The sequence below is a fragment of the Dermacentor silvarum genome, chromosome 1, assembly GCF_013339745.2.
Source record: "Dermacentor silvarum isolate Dsil-2018 chromosome 1, BIME_Dsil_1.4, whole genome shotgun sequence".
NCBI classification, from domain to species: Eukaryota; Metazoa; Arthropoda; class Arachnida; order Ixodida; family Ixodidae; genus Dermacentor; species Dermacentor silvarum.
Window position 1 is genome coordinate 439,056,368 of NC_051154.1, and position 16,598 is coordinate 439,072,965.

General features: G+C 47.0%; 1 protein-coding gene across 1 annotated transcript in view; it reads left to right on the forward strand.

Annotated features, from left to right (window-relative positions):
* Window positions 1-4,046: 4,046 nt before the first annotated feature.
* The window catches only part of LOC125942608 (uncharacterized), a 38,913-nt gene continuing 26,361 nt past the window's right edge, over window positions 4,047-16,598 (forward strand). Inside the window, exons 1-3 of the mRNA XM_049660792.1 lie at window positions 4,047-4,394; window positions 7,765-7,963; window positions 12,508-12,780. Of these exons, the coding sequence (XP_049516749.1) occupies window positions 4,099-4,394; window positions 7,765-7,963; window positions 12,508-12,780 (768 nt within the window). The 5' untranslated portion in view covers window positions 4,047-4,098. The remainder of the gene's footprint in view (window positions 4,395-7,764; window positions 7,964-12,507; window positions 12,781-16,598) is intronic.

Genomic DNA, 16,598 nt, shown 5'->3' on the forward strand with positions numbered 1-16,598 from the left:
GAAAACTATCGGGAGTTTTGTCTGTTGCACTACAATTTCCTCATTGACACTTTGATAATTAGGACAGTACTTGTCGAGTTCGACAATTAACTACAATTAGTTAATTAAATCTCAGTAACGGAAAATTACTGGCGGCTACACCACTGGACTGGAAACAATACGCAGTAGGTTTGCTTCGCGTAACGCCGTTCCTCTTTTTTTTTTTAAATCGTGCTGCGTGATAGCTGGGGCACCCTGTATATTGAGCGTCGCAAGCTTTTCAAGTTTGAGAGTGTAATTAAATATGCTGACACGTCCGGTAGGGAGGCCACGAAGATGGCACGACATATTTACCTATAACAGACACGCGCCTGTATAAACGTTTGAGTATTGCCCGACGTGCCCCGTCAAGTTCTGTCCGCAGCCATGCGCGTTGCGAGCAGCTCATGAACTGCTACTTTCTAGCACGTCAATGGCCAGAAAGATCAGAGGCTGGACGCATGTGCTTCAAAATTAGCGGTGAATTTGCTTATACATGGCTTGCACGTGACGTCACTTCCGCCCCAATAAAGCGCCGGCGTCCATGCTGGCGACCCATTCTTCGTTTCGCAGCTGTCCGTCCGTGCGGTCTGTACCGACAAGTGCCTTGCCTGTGACGCCTGACCGCTCCCGATACGCTGTGAATTGTTTGCTTATCTATTCGGGAACGATTTCTCCTCCCCAGAGGAGTGAGCCATTGAGTGCAGGCTATTACTCTGAACTTGTGGGATCGGCGCGCGTACGTTATGAAGAAAAGGTGCAAATGTGCAACGGTATGGACCCGTACACGCTGCGACCGGGCGTCGACACGACGATCGACGTGATTGTGTTCCCTGAAGTGACCCACGGGGATATCGTAAACTATCTAGTTTACACTTCCAGCTTTGTGACGTTGGAAGAAATGAAAGCTTTCAAATCAATAGAAGCACACAACTATTTCACCAGCGGGTGGGCGAGAAGCCTGTTTGCAATGCGTTTACGAGACCAAAAGGTGCTTCTCCTCGGAGAGGTGAGCTCAAGAACCTTTTCTGGCACGTTTATCGAAAAATAGCCTGCCATTGTTGTGATTTACGCGGAGTGAAAAACAAATCGTGCATGTGAATGTTGTGGCACCGTTTTTAGATGACGGGCAAACTTCAAAGACGCCCGCGTACCAAAATTTACTGAACATGTCAGCAAACGCTACGACGTTCAAATTCCGCCCCGATTAGTCCGATTTCCACTGTAAAAATTCAGTAGTGAAGATAAACAATGCCTGTTCTTTTACACTGCTCTGTTCGCGGCCAGGTTATCTGGTGTGCATACGCCCGTTTTTCTCTGCCGTCGCTTTCTCTGCCGTCGTAGCTCGCTGCGCTCGTAGCGATCCGCATCTGCTTGCCTAATGCTGTAGCCGAGATGCAGCGACGGGGCCCAGTCTGGGTTCGTGCTATCGAAAAAATAGGATGGCGTCCATGCGAATCAAAAACATTCACTTCTTCAGAGCGTAGTCCTTGCTTCCCACGTTTTCGCGAACATTTAGTTCACGGCACAAGCCTTTTACCTAGCTGTCACGAAGTGCGCTCCGCACACACGTAAATTGGGGTTCTGGAGGTCCAGATCGGCTCGATTATTACGAGCCAGCCACAACGTGCCCTGATTTGTGCTGAGCGTCTTAGAGCGCTCGTACCTGTCTACGACGATCCTAGGAATTCGGAAGAAGTTGGTGTTAGTAGGCTTCTTCTTTCGCCTGGAGCTGTCGCTATGGTTGGAGCAGCCAACGACTAAGCAGAAAACCATATTGAAGCTGCGAGTGGTCGCGAACCAACACGATGTGAGCTGACAGAGGCGGCGGTAAGCAAGCAGTGACCCGGCAGTGGCGCGTCAGCATGGCCGACAGGCATCTCACGGCGACCGGATGTGACGTCGGTGCAAGCCATGTATACCAAACTCTAGTATGTGCTACTGTAAATTGTGTCCACCGCTCGCTAGGCTCCGTGTTTCGGCGCTACTTTTGGCACGCGAAACATCAGCGCTGGTCACCCATACACCCTCGGAACAAGTGCTTTCCAAATTCTTGCAACTTTTCGCTCGGGTAATTTCAATGCCATATTTTAGGAATGTAGCTCATGCAAATGCAGCATGATATTTCAGGTTATTAAAAAGAAAGTTGACCTGCCGTGACGGCATAGTGGCTTTGTCGTTGCGCTGCTAAGCCCGAGGGCGCCGGTTCAAACCCGGGCCGCGGCGGCCGCATTTCAATGGGGGCGAAATGCACAAACACCCGTGTACCGTGCATCGCGTGCACGTTAACGAACCCCAGGTGGTCAAAATTTTTCCGAAGTACTCCACTACTTTGTGCCTCATAATCATAGCGTGGTTTGGGCACGCAAAGCCGAAGAATTTATTAAAATAAATTATTTAAGAAGAAAGTTGACAGACATTAACTTGAAGCTAGCTCGAAGCTGCATAGCAGAAAAAATGTGCTGAAACCATCGACGATGATTGTCAGAATAAGCGAATCAGCCCGAAAAAACAAAAAAAACGTTTTCCTTGCATAGTCCGACCATCGACCAACCACGAAAACGGGCGAAAAAGGTAAAGAAAGATATTATCTTTAAAAAGTAGCATGGGGGTTATTTGGAAAGAAACCTGCGCTATCGAAGCATATACCACGGTAATCAAACTCGGCACCACAACGTTTCCGTAACGGACGCTCTACCAAGATAGCTAAACAAAGTCGCCAATCATTGGCATCGCGAGTGCAAATAATTCCACTTGTCTGAGCACGAGAGTATTCAATTTATGTAGCTTCTTTCTTAATGCATGGATCTGCCTCTCGCTTGCTGGGGAGCGCGATACAAAGGGTATGACGGCGATGACAACAGCTAAGACTGCGATGAAGATTGACTTTCATTTTCAACTCGTTGATTTTCACGGATAACGTCAATGTTCCTATAGTCAACATCAAAGACTCAGTCATCGGCCACGCCATGGTGAATACGCCGGTTCTCACCCCGTCAAACAAAGGCTCAGGTAGAACCCGCGCTAAATGCGGTACAGATGCTCAAAGGCCCACTTCAAGCTCTTATTGCAATTATGGGCTCAACTCCGAAGGCAACAGAAGAAGCCACTCTATCATATAGACGTCCTCAATGGTCCGGTTCTTCACCTTCCGCGTCAGGTGACATAAGTGCTGCTAGGTTCAGGAGGCGTGCAAATATAGTAGACTACGTTAAACCCGCCATGGCTCAATTCTCTGAGTATCCACACCTCTATTTCTCTTGGCGCTGAGGCTTCTTTCACATTAGAAAATTTGAAGTCATTTTTAATCGATAACGATGTCGGGTACCTCCCTTATACTTATATCGGCGCTAGGATGTAGCGGTGCATATTCCCTCCTATGCCCATTTTGTAGAGATGACGAGGCAACTAATCTTTTGTTTAATTATTTATGTCAGCCTTTCTAATCGGGAAAAGGAAAATATTTTAGAATTCCCGTTTTGCTAACTTGGATCAATTTTTCTGCATTCTTTCACAAGTGGGCACGACTCGGACTAGAGCCATCGGTCAATAAAGTTGTCTTCTTCTTCCGAGAGTATCATCCCGTGTACGCTGTCATACAGATGCTTTCTCTGTCGTTGAAGCGTTTCTGATTGTTTCAAGGTGGCTTCTTGGTAAATTCTTCATGCATTATTTTCCATTCCTTTGATTCTTCTCCAATTGTTTCTGTTTCTTTCTAGTGCAAACGTATCTTTTCGCCATTCCATTAGAGTCTTGCCCAATCCCCCATAGTGGGTATGCGCTATCAGTAGAGGGAGACGAATCCAAACCAGACCACGGCCAAATGACTGTCTACTGAATTGTCTTGCATTTTACTCGCTTTAATTTATTCATAAAAATTGTATATTTCTAAACTTATTCACTTAGCACACACGTAAATTCTGCCCGACTCTTGGCCGATACCCGTGATCGAGTGGGTATGTGCCGAAAACATTAACGTCATCATCATCATCTTCTTCTTCTTCATCAGCGCGTGGTCTCTGGAACGCGGCTCTCGGCGCAGGACACCGCACACAGCAACGACGCTGAGGCGGCGGCAGGATGGAGAAAATGAGCGGAGCAAATGAAGAACGCCGCTCTCCAGTCCTCATCGAAAGCCGGGCGCCGTGGACACCGACGAGACGCGTGTGCTTATCACCTGCCGACAGCGGGACGCCGGCAAGGGCCTTGCCGGACGAGAAACCCGAAAAGCCCGAGGACGCCCAGCACGGACCGAACGCCGACGCAACCGATGGCGCGAAATCTTCGTCGTCTGCGGAGTCGTCAAGCAGCCGCATCGTTGCGAGTCCGGACAGCGCGGTTGTCGTCGAGTCTACCATCGGCAGCACGTCATTGTGGTACGAAACGTTGGTTGCGGTAAATATTTGCGCAGGCAGCTAGAAAACATTTCTGTGCGATGTTGTTGCTTCTAGCTGTCTGTGAAAGCTTGAGGGGACACCGTAGCGCAGGGGAAATTTTGTTGCAGTAGCCTTATGAAAGCTCCCTCCTGCGCATTTCAGCTCCTTCAAGGTAACCCTTTACAGTTCAGTGCTGTCACACGGTTTTGCGCTGCTAAAATTAGGTGATTAGTTGAAGTCCTTTTGTCGAGCGTGCGTGCGTTCTATCTTTTGTTGACTTCTGTTTTTTTTTTCGTTTACATTCATAAAAGTTATGTATATATTCTATTTCACGTGCTTTCACAAATGCGCTAAGACATTTGAATCTAGCCTTGTTGCATTCAAAATCAATAAGGTATTTCCGCTGTATTTTCTAGCACGAAAAAAAATGTTGAGTTAAGCTAAACAACCTGAGTCAATCTGAGCGACGGCGCGAGAATGAGGTCGCCTGGTTGCACTAATAATATCACACTGTAGAAATCTACGTGTAGAAATCCACGTCACTTGTTGAACAAAAGCCCGTCTTCGTAGCGTTAAGCGCACTGCTGTACATGTGAAAAAAACTAAACATTCTGTCTACGTGAAGGGCAAGTATTATGGCTTTCTGGTCCTTTATTTATTAGGCTTCGATTCAGGTCCGCGACCTCCCATGAAGCTAACGACGTCAGACATAGGAGAGAAATAGTACACATAATCATAACAATCGGCCTATTTCTATGCTGTAGATCTCCAATTATATCCCTGCCTTGAGCCAGAACAATCCATCATATTTCGGTAAGTTTCCTAATACAATCACTCCTCCTTACTTTCTGCCATATAGGTGCAGTGCATTAGGTGTAGCCGCCGGCAATTCGGTGTTGTGACGCCCTATGTCCACAGAAAAACCGGTCCTGTAATAGTGATGATAATCCTCCGCGAAGGCCTAGCGGCTATGGCGTTGCGCTGCTATACAAGGACGAGGTCGCCGGTTTGAATCCCGACGGTAGCGGCCGCATTTTGATGGGGACCAAACGCCTAAATGCACGTGTACACCATGCAGTGGATGTGCGGTAAATAACCACGGGTACTCATATTAGTCCGGAGTCTCCCACTACAGCGGGCCACATAGATCAGATCTGTGGTTTTCGCGTCCCCAGAATTCAAGAGCGAGGATGTCTGAGGCATCACGCACGAAGGCTTACACTCAACATTCTACGTGAATTAGACCACGTACGTGTCGTTCGGAGCTTTAATGACAAACTTCTAGACATTTCAGTCGATTCCATCAAATTAGGTAATTAAAAGTAATTAGATAACTTTTTATTGTTTCCCCTGCCGATATGCCAGTTAGTGAGTAGTAGGTAATCGTAAGAGACGTCAAGGTAAGATGCTTCTAACAAGGCACACATAGCGTCCTTATTTTTATTTATTTTTTCTGCAAAGCGAGAAAGCCCTCTAATTCTGAAAAATAGCATGTGGCTGCGCGCCTGTGCGAACGGGATTGAAGCGTTAGCAGTCTCGGTCAGAAAGCAAGCTGTTCATCTCAGAGTCGCCGCTCAGGGCATCGCGTTCTCTTGTTCTTGTACGCAATATTTGCCGGTAGCTGTTGGCGCCTCATAGAGAGCATACTAACTCTACGATTGAAAGAGAACGCGCAGCTATCTTGTGCGCCACCGTGTGCTCAGCTGAACACACGGGGTATAGGCTGGCTTTTCCTCTGCGACTGTCAGATACTGCTCTTTGCGCACGGGATGTATACTTTGCTGGAAACACCTCACTTTGACGCCTATTGCGATTCTCTACGACTCCTTTGCTTTTTTGCGAATAGAGAAATTGAACAGACAGGTAATTACACTCAATTACTTATTTGGATGGCAGGGACAAAATAAATTACTGTCGGTTTATCAACAAGACTCCGAAAAGCATGCACTGGCATCTAATTATTCGTCGTTCTTTAAAGCTTCATGCTGGGACACCCTATATCTAAACCACTGTTAATTGACAGGCGACGTCAATTACGTATGTAATTTTTGCAGTAGAGAATCAAGGCATATGCCACAATCTCTATAAAATTCAGTACGCATTCTCCAGAGTGCCATGTCTACATTCATCAAGTTCAAAAGAATGGCGTCTCAATACCTAAGGCCATTCGCATAATAATTAAAAGATAGTCATGCAAACATTCGCATGAAATCAACTGGTTACAGTGATAGCACGTAGGCATTAACATTTTTCTTCCACTGGTGAGCGATCTCCAAGCTATTTTATCAAACTTTCTATACTCTTAAACATTGCGGCATCTCCACACGTGGATACAAGCGGTTGCTAGAGCGCTGGATTCACGTACCGCAGCAGCCGCATCGATTGTTTAAAACGAAATAAGACGCCTTCATCAATGTGCCTGAAGCACTAAGGGCAATAAAATTTAAATGGCTGTGAATAACGGAGGGTGCGACGATGACCCACGCGGTGCGCTAGTAACGATCACTGATGTTATAGTCCAGCTCAAAGATAGAGCAAGGTCGAAGTTTTCTGTTGATTCACTTTTGGAAAACTAGACCACTGGGACGACAAAACACGAATAGCTCAATACAATCACTCACAGCTCAAAACCTAACCGTCATTCCATCAGAATCCACCTGATGGCTACTTTGTTTCACCTCATCGGGGAATCCCACCAAATATTCAGCTGATAGACATTCGCGTACTGCCTAGGGAAACGTCGTCTCAGGAACCACTGCGCACGGTCTGTAATCATCCGTCGATAAATGTGGGCGTAGTTCTACTTGATAGCCCTATTCTCTTCTCCCCCACCTCCTTTTACCATTTACTGTGCAAGCAAATGCAAGCGTACACGTAAACTTCACCTATCCACCATGCATGTTCACATATGCATGCTTTTCATAAAGTGATAAATTTTGTGGTTTTATATGCCAAACCACCATCTGATTGCGAGTGACGCTGTAGTGGTGGAACCCGCAATGATGTTGACCACCTGGGGTTCTTTCATTATCATCAGCCTATATTTATGTCCACTGCAGGACGAAGGCCTCTCCCTGCGATCTCCAAAACCCCTGTCTTGCGCTAGCTGATTCCAAGTTGCGCCTGCCTGGGGTTCTTTAAGTACACCCAAATCTAAATGCACGAACGTAGTTTTCATTTCGCTCTGATGAAATTCGGATGCCGCTGCTGTAATTGAACCCGCGACTTCCGAGCTCAGCATCGCAACGCCATCACCACTACAGGGTGCCGCAGGCGGGCTATGCAGGATTTCACCTGTCAATTATAACGGCCAATATAGCTGTAGCTTAAGGTGTTACGTACTGTGCGGTGATTTTCTCTCTGCCTTTAGCGACAGCCAGGACGCCACGTCGGTGACGTCCCTCAGGGCCACGAGCGGCGGCAGAGGCCGCCAAAGGAGTCCGGCGGAAGCAGCAGCATATCAAGCCCGCCGGCTCCGAGCGATTAGGACCTTCTGGCGGATGCACAAGAATGCGATGCTCATTGCCTTCTTCGTGCTCTTCATCGTTGGCTGCCTCATGGCTACCGCAGTGAGCCGCTTTATTGCATGCTTCCCGTACCAGTGCTCGCATTCATAAAAATAACGTTTTTTTTTTTTTACACTGGATCTTTTTATAAGAACAGGTGCCGGCCAATGGTGATGTTGGACATGTAAGCGAAGGCAGCTGTTTTATTTCGAACAGCGCTTGCGAATGACAATTTTTGTGAATTCGGCCCACGATTATTCCCAACCAAACAAACAAGTCGCAGTTTCGCACGAAAGGCGAAGCATCGCGTGCGATAGCAAATTAGTAGACAGCTATACGAAGTTAAGGATAGTAGTTTTATTGACCGTATAAATTTGTGTAAACATTCGCTCACTAATTAAATTAACTAGCGTGGTGCCACGTCCACACAAGCAAGCATGAACACATCTCACTCGATGACCGCGGAAACTCGCTGTCAAAGCAGCGGAGTGAGGAAGCGCGGCAGCAGCAGCGAGCGCATTGATCTTCATGCTGCCTCTCGCTTCCATGCAAATGAAACGGCGAAAACAGAGCGCATACGAAGCTATCAGTGCTCGGCGCACAGTACCCCATCTCAATCGCTTTGAAGATGGCCCCGCCATACGCAGCAGCCGCCGGAGTAGAATGCCTCCCCCCCTCTCCCGGTGCCTTGCGTGCGACAGAAGATGGCGCGCTTCCTCCCCACTATCCTCCCTTGCGCTCGCGAGATTGAGCCGACATCGTCGGCTCACCCTCGCACGCTTTCACTTGCCCACACAGCATACGGCGAGCGGCGACGATGTTATCGCCCTTGTACTTTACACGGAACATCACGGCGACGGCAGAAATGCGCCTGGAGTGTCAATATAATTGCTATCGCAATAATAACCGCCGTTTATAGTGCCAGTTTTTATGTGCTCATACTGATGTTCCTTAATGATTTATTGCTTGAGCCTCCCCCAACATTTGGTTGATACTAGAATGCAAAATTGGTTATTATTCGTACAATTCGTTTGCAAGGCATCATAAGGAAATATAGAACTTTTCAGACGAGTCGCAGCTGAGCAGCCAGTTAATAAATACGTCAATAATATGGTGAAGCGCAACAAACTCATTAAGAAAAAAAAAGTTGCAATGGAACAACTGATTGGCGAAAACAAAAGTATGCAAATTCCCATTCTATTGAAGTCGATGTAAAGCTAAGCATTTGGCAGGGAGCCGGCTTGTAGCATCTTTTGCTGTTCTGCCAAACTAAGTACTAAAAGTACTAACGAGTTTCTGTAAAGCAAGTAATTGTGTGAAGCGAGCGTGTACATGTCGACAGCAGCACGGCGACCTGGCGACGATTATAGTAAATTTGTCATTGACGCGTGATTGACGACCGATTCATTGTACTCGGGCTATGAAACGTTATTCGTTCAATTATACTACCTGGGAAGGTCCTGAAAACGGTGCAACTGCTCGTTCCACTCCGTCCACTATGGCACGCGCGCACGTTGCTTCCCTTTTTTTTGAAGGAACTTGTGGTTCTGTTGCGTGAAGCTCGTGCCAATCGTGTGAAAGCGGTAGTTGCATGGCGTTCGATGTATGCACATACGACGTATGCCCAACAACGAGTTGAGTAGAAGCATGGCTAAGGCGAAGAGTACTTGTAATCGTCCGTAGCTCTCTTAACATGAGACGCTTCCCTTAAATTGTGGGGCGAATGTTCTGCTGAAGCTGTACCCTACGCGACTACAAAATTTGTCGAAACCGTTTGAGGGACCCTTTAAGAGGAAGCTTTAGCTTGGGGGCTCCTCTTTAAACACATGAAAATCGTTTTTGGCACAACCGATGCGCCGAACCTGATCAGATTTGTTGCATTTAAATGAAAAAGGTAAGTTGTAGTGACTGTAGGGAGTGTTGCGTCCCGAATCGTCAGGGCGCATTCTTCGGTTGTTTCCATTGAGGCAACCCCTTTCATCAGCGTCGCCCAGCCGGCGACAATGCCCGACACCGACTGTGACGGGCAAGCATGAGCCCCAAATCGGCAGTCGCATTCTTTGGGTGCTTCGCCCGAGGCCAGCCTCTTCGTCAGCGCCCGCTTGTGTGTTACATTACCGGCGGACATTATTCGCAAAAAAATTTATTCTATAATCGAATAATTAACAAAACTTACCTAATTACGTTTTAAATAATTAGTTAAGTTTTGGTAATTAGTCGATAAAGTATTTCAATTTTTTTGCAAGTAATGTCTGCCTCATTGAATAGACCAGCTGAACTAGAATTGTGCTGTCTGCCACAGGCAACCTATAAAAATTTTTGAAAGTGTTCGCTGAAACACCCTTTATAGCGGTTTGAATATAGAGTAAAAAGATGAAGGGTAGATAGGGAGAATGCTAGGCTGCAAACGGTGTATATCAGATCTTATTTGCTCAAGCAGGCCAGGTAACAGTTTGTCGGCGCCCCTTCTCGAAGGGGATGCCAATAGAATTGATTACCATTATGTCCCCCATTTCTGCCCATGCCGTGCGACGCTGGTGAGTATCCCCTTACAACCTGAATACTTCTACCACGGCTGCAGAATAGAGATCGGATGTTTAGAGCGGTGAGAGGAGAGCGCCCATCCTTTTCCTTTCTTTCGTTGTCCGCCTGATATTCATAATTTGCGCTGTGAATGTCAATGCAAAGCGGTTCCATACACATTTTAAAGCCATGTCTTTGTATCGTGTACAGATGCTCTTTGCGCTGTCCGATTACAATGCTGTGAAGAGAACGAATCTCCTACTCGTCCACCTGTATCTTCTGTTGTTGTTCACCGTTATTTCAACGTTAGCCGCTCTGTCACTCTCCGTGTACTCCTGCTGAGCAGTTATCCATGCACGGCTACTTTCCCATTAAAAAATAACTTGGTATTCCAGCGCATTATCTGCCTCCTTCATTTATTTTCTATTTATTTATTTATTTTCAATACTGTGAGCCCTTTCGGGCTGTTACAGGGTGGGATAATTCACAATACTAAGAGCGAATATACAAACAGCGTAATACAAGCAACATAATGAAAACTGAAAGCAAAAATGTATAAACAGCATACAATAGCATAAACAAAACAAAACTGCAGCAGAAACAGCGCAGTACAATGCCAAAAAAACATTGAATTTAAACATATAATGATTCTAGGTTTCTTTCAAAATTCGCAAGCGAATTCATACCGTCAAATATTTCTGAGTTAAGTTGGTTCCACTCTTCTATAGTTCTGACCAGAAACAAATGTTTGTAAACATCGACTCTAGGCACATAAGGTCTAACAACGTATGGGTGACAGGATCGAGGTGACACTCTGCCAGGAGGCCGCAAGTAGAGTCCGGGATTTAGGTTTAACATGCCATTGTACAATTGATAAAAAAATTTTAGCCTGGCTATTTTCCTTCGTGAAGCTAAATCTGGAAGGTTTGCCTTATCAATCAATGCGGTAACAGAGAGCGCACAGCAAGACGCTGTATTCGCTCGATCTGATTTATTAGAGTTCGTCGATACGGGTCCCACACTATACTCGCGTACTCCAGGGTAGGTCGAACAATCGTAGTGTAAGCTTTCAGCTTAACATCAGGGGACGCTTGCTTTAATTTCCGCCGAAGCATTCCCAGCTTTCGCTGTGCTGATCCACAAATGTTAGCAACATGTTCGTTCCAGCTTAAATTATGTGTGATGTGATACTATGGAATTTATTGAAGAACAGCAGGCAGGCTGGTATGAACCCATTAAGAATAATAAAACAGCGCGCAAGAACCTAGGACAGGGTCAGGTGGACACGGAACGGGCGCACACTTACAGATGAAATTAGGTTAAAAACAAATTCTCTGTACAAGGGCGAAAACGCAATGCTCATCCCACCCGCATGTACAGCTGCAGCGGAAAAAAGATTAGCACAAGTGGCCGATGACCGCAGCAGGGAAACTGCGGTACGCAGCGCTCTTGTTCCCGTGCACACTGGTATCTAAAGTACCACATGACTCATGTTTCAAAGAAGGGTGTGCCTGGCAGTCTCGTTTTCGGCGTGCTTGTGAACAACAGCGTCGCGTGCCGCAATTTATCTGATCGTGTGATCGGTCACTTGTGCTAATCTTTTTCCGCTGCAGCTGTACCTGTCTGTGTCCTGTGTGTGTGCTCTAGCTGTTTTATTATTTCACGAAACCAAGGGCATCACACTGGACTTCCGCAGATGCCCTTTTTACGGATCGGGCTATAGTATATAGGCGATTTTGCCTTGTGCTGTAGGGTAGCAGCGCAAGTGGAGGACGAAGGACAAGCTCTCGAGTGAGAGCACAAGCGCTTGTCTCGGCCGCTTGTTAGCGTTCCTCTGTCATACTTTTGCCGGCCACTCTATTACCCGGAGTGCTATAATTATGACGTGCTGTCTATACCCATGTCACTGCCACCCCTTCAAATTTTTGCCGCAACTGCAAACCAACCTGACGCAATTATCAATTCCCGCTCTCCTTCCATTGGGTGACGAGATTTAACCTCAGTCACTCTTTAGTCTTCTGCCTCAACCTTTTACCGGGTCATTAAATAATTCCTTCGTGCATGCATGCGCCGTGTTTGCGCAGGTAGACCGCAGGCGGACGGCCCTCGCTGATTTGGCGGCCGCGGCCATGGCGCCGTCCCAGAAAGATGCCAGACACGTGAAGGACGCGCCGGTCGTGGCCACAGTCCCTTTCTCCAAGTGGAAGTCAGTGATGATGGGCCCAGCTGCCCGCGCCATCTCGACGACGCCATCCGCTCACGGTGGGGATGGCGACGATGGAGAACTTTCTCCAGTTCCCACGTCCGTTGAGACCGAAGCTAGTGGCGACGCGAGTGACGCACTAGACAACGTCGAGGTGGGAAGACATTCCAGCAACGTACCACTTTTGCGTAGAAGTGCCAGAATTGAAATGGGGCTTGACTAAATGAGCGATGCGCTGAGCGACGCGACGCCGGAGAGAGAGCGGCAGGCGGTAGAGGCGCCAAACCAAGCCTCACGTTGTTTTATAGCCGTGAACCGTCGAAAGGAGCGCGCACGATATTGAACGAGTTAAGATGGCCAAACGATTTTGCTCAACGCCCCTTCTTTGGTTGTTTCCTGCGCAGGCGACTTCGACGTAATTTGACCTGCATACAAAAAGCCTATAATGACGCAAGGATTGTTTAGCAAACTAGGAAATTTCTCGAGCTAGCTTGTGAGAAATATACTGGAAATAAGTGTCGCGTATACATTTAGTGATTGTCTAAAGAAAATCCGTCTGGATTATTGAGACGAGGGAGGAGGTGAGTCACCACTGGCAGTCTTATTAAAGAAAGCAATAATGTGAGCAACCGAGAACACGGCAGTATTTCCGTTAGGGAGCTGCTAAACATTTTAAGACATGCGTCGGACATAAGTCGTGAAAGCTGGCAGGCAGTACACGTGTGTGGGTCGGCGCGCAGTTCTCCGCGATGGTACATGCTTGGCACTGGGCTTCCGCTGCAACAGAATGATTCATACGTGAATTCACGTTGGAGTCGACAGGAAATAGCGAGAGGCTCAGACGTTTTCTCTTGAAGTGACGGGAGTAGGAAGGGGGTACTGGTTTCCAGCCACTAGCAGCCAAGACGCTGAAGTAAAAAACTTGGAGGACGCCTAAGCTTCGCCTTTAAGAGTGGAACGTGGTAGCATTCAAAGATCCCTGACTATTTCTCACGCTTACCCACAGCTGCAGCTTATGTAACCGTAATGTTTATCGGGAAACTCTGGCGGCGAATGCTATGCAGGAATGCGGGTGTTTTGGTAGAAACGCGGCCTCTTGCGTGAGCCGATCCTCGAGGTAGTGCACAGCCGCGCCAAAACAGTTACATAATTTTCAGGTTTGTGTTATTGTTTCGCACTTTTAATATTTCTCAGAAAATTTTACATAAAAAGGCATGCGCTGTCGTTGTTTTGTTTTATGACATTTGTTTGTGGGCTGCCAATTTAAAAATTCCGAGGAATAACTTTGTCAAGAATGTAAGACAAGGTATGAGCAACTTTAGCGATAGAATGGTGCAGCAATATAAGCCGCGTATACCGCATGTCATATAGCAAGGCGTGTCATATACATAATATCTAATGTCACACTAATACCTAACGTCGCACTAAATATAATTTGTCCCTAACAACGCCACCGACGCCAACACCGACACCGGATTTTCTGCGACAGGGGGCACTTAACGCTATCGCCTTAATATAGATTTGCTAGTCGACTGCATCTGAAAAGCCCTCACAATGTTCTTTGAGTGGAGGTTACCCACAAACCTGAAATGAGACATAGAACAAGACGTGCTCCCTCGAATTATGCTATGCATGTCTCTAGACATGATCGTTTCGGTTGGCTGACGGACAGAAAAAGTTGCTTAAAATATTGTGTGAAACTTTCTTGTAGTATAACTAAGCACCTATGCAGTTACGGGTTCAAGATATTTATGAAAGATGACTCAATCAATATATTTAAGCACTGCTAAAATTTCTCGGGATGAGTTGATACTTCCTCTCACGATTAATAGCCGCGTATGTGACGTTAAGACGCTGCTGCGCCCAACGTAACGACGGAATCATGCACAAGCCATCTGCGACTGCGGCTAGACAAGCAGCTAGACTACAGATATTATTTGGCGTCTGCGTGCAACAATAAACAGTTAAGTGTGTACAGAGTTATTTTATTAAATTCAGCACCTAATAAATCTACTAATGCGACCTTCCTACACGAACGTGCCCCCAGATGGTTCCTTATTGCGGAATTTGTACACCTTGTGGCCCAGCTAATGTTAGCCAAACTGATAAAAAAAGAAAAATATTTAAAGAATGCCGTGCAAGACACAATTATAAGACCTCCCGTGTTCGGTTCTTAGAGGTCTAGCGACCGAATACGGTAGGTCTTAAAATCATATCTTGCACCGTGTTTTTTTTTATCTTCTTTTTTCGTTGAACAGCTTGGTTGAAGTTACCTGCGACACCCTATATAGCTGCATATGGACCGAAAAATTACGGTTTACGACAACATTGGAACTAAAACAACCAACAACCTGGGGCATTGAGAAGCTCGTCGCTTTGCCGCAGCCAATCAGAATGCGAGACGGAAGTGGACACCGTGTTCGAATATAAACATGCCGCCCGGCGCTTGCGAATGGCGCCCAGCGTGTTCGTGCCACTTGGCTGGCGCGTTGAGCTCCACGCCCTGGCGAGCGTTTTTGTGGGCGTGCGTGGCCTTGCTTGTACTAATGAAATACGACATTTCGTATAGACCCGCCAACAAAGAGTTTTTGTGCCCTACATATCTCGGTGTGCCGGGAATCGTTTAAAATGGTCGCGGAATCAAGGTGAGAGGCTTCCAGATTAGCGGGCAACTCACGTGCTTTTACTTGCGTGCCGCATGCGCTGTGTCACGCGAGGATATCCGCCACGTATCAACAGTGCTCGCAACATCGTGCTTAATTCATTTATGGCTGTGTGTGCGCATGCCTGTCGGTACGCGAGCTCTTGTGCAAAATTGTAGGTGCTTGTGCGTTTGATACAGTGCCACTCGAAACAAAAAAAAAATCAGTTATACACTAAAGACAAACACACATACAATACTGGTCTTAATTATTTGGGTAGGAAGTACCACAACAACAGTGCCAATAATATACTTATAATATATGCACCCCTTGCTTTCATTACTAAATGCAACACTCGGCGCCATTACTAGCTGTCCTTACTAAAATCCTACTTAACTTCGGGAAAAGCAGGTGCTATCTTTTGGGCAGTAACTAACGCGTCTTTTTTTTCTAAGATGTAGGCGAATAGGCTCTCGAAGACAAGTGGCAGTAAAATCTTCACCGCGCTTGATGGTTCGTTAAATGTATACCTTCAGGCAGTGTAGTAGCCAACATCGCCTCCCAGATGAACGCGGGTTACTCGCAAGCGTATGGGTGCTGTTCCACAGTATCGAAACTATGCCGTCTTGCCTGACACATCCGCATTGTCGCAAGCCGCCTAGCGCGTTCTTCCGGAGCCTCCTGGGCCCACCTAGCCCGCGCCTTTTGCCGGTCTTGTTCAGCTCGTGCCTGGCGCATTGCCGACGACTTCGGGGTCGGTCAACTCGCCCTCGGTCTGCCACCGCTTGCGTTGCTGCTCCATCCTCCTCGCTCGGCGCTCGGCCTCTCTATCGTTGGACGAATCCGGTACATCCATAGCGCACACAGAGTCCGTAGCGACTGCCAGATGAGGTGAACCGAGCGCGCTTCCGCCTACCCTCCTCCTCCGCGGCGCTCCGCCTCCTCCTTTCTCTTCCGCTGTTCCGCGCTCTTCCATACCTTAACGAATGAATTGTGGCGCAAGGAAACGAAGAAGGAAACCAAGTAGGAGACAGGATAGGGCACCATTCTTTCAACTAGTTTTATTTCCAGCACATCACCAAAATATATCTATTTCCAAAAATTAGTGCTCAAAGACATGGTGCAACACGTGTTACAAGCTACCTCACTGCGCTCTCTAAAAACAAGCATTCACTTTTGTAGAGGGAAACAGAAGGCACACTGATACAACCATCACCTTTCTTCCTAATGTAATAAGCCTCGAGCAATTCACGTGCTAACACTTCTCTGTTTTTTCCTATCACGCGCGTGTCATCAAACCGTGGAGCACAGCCATACGAGGCACAATGGA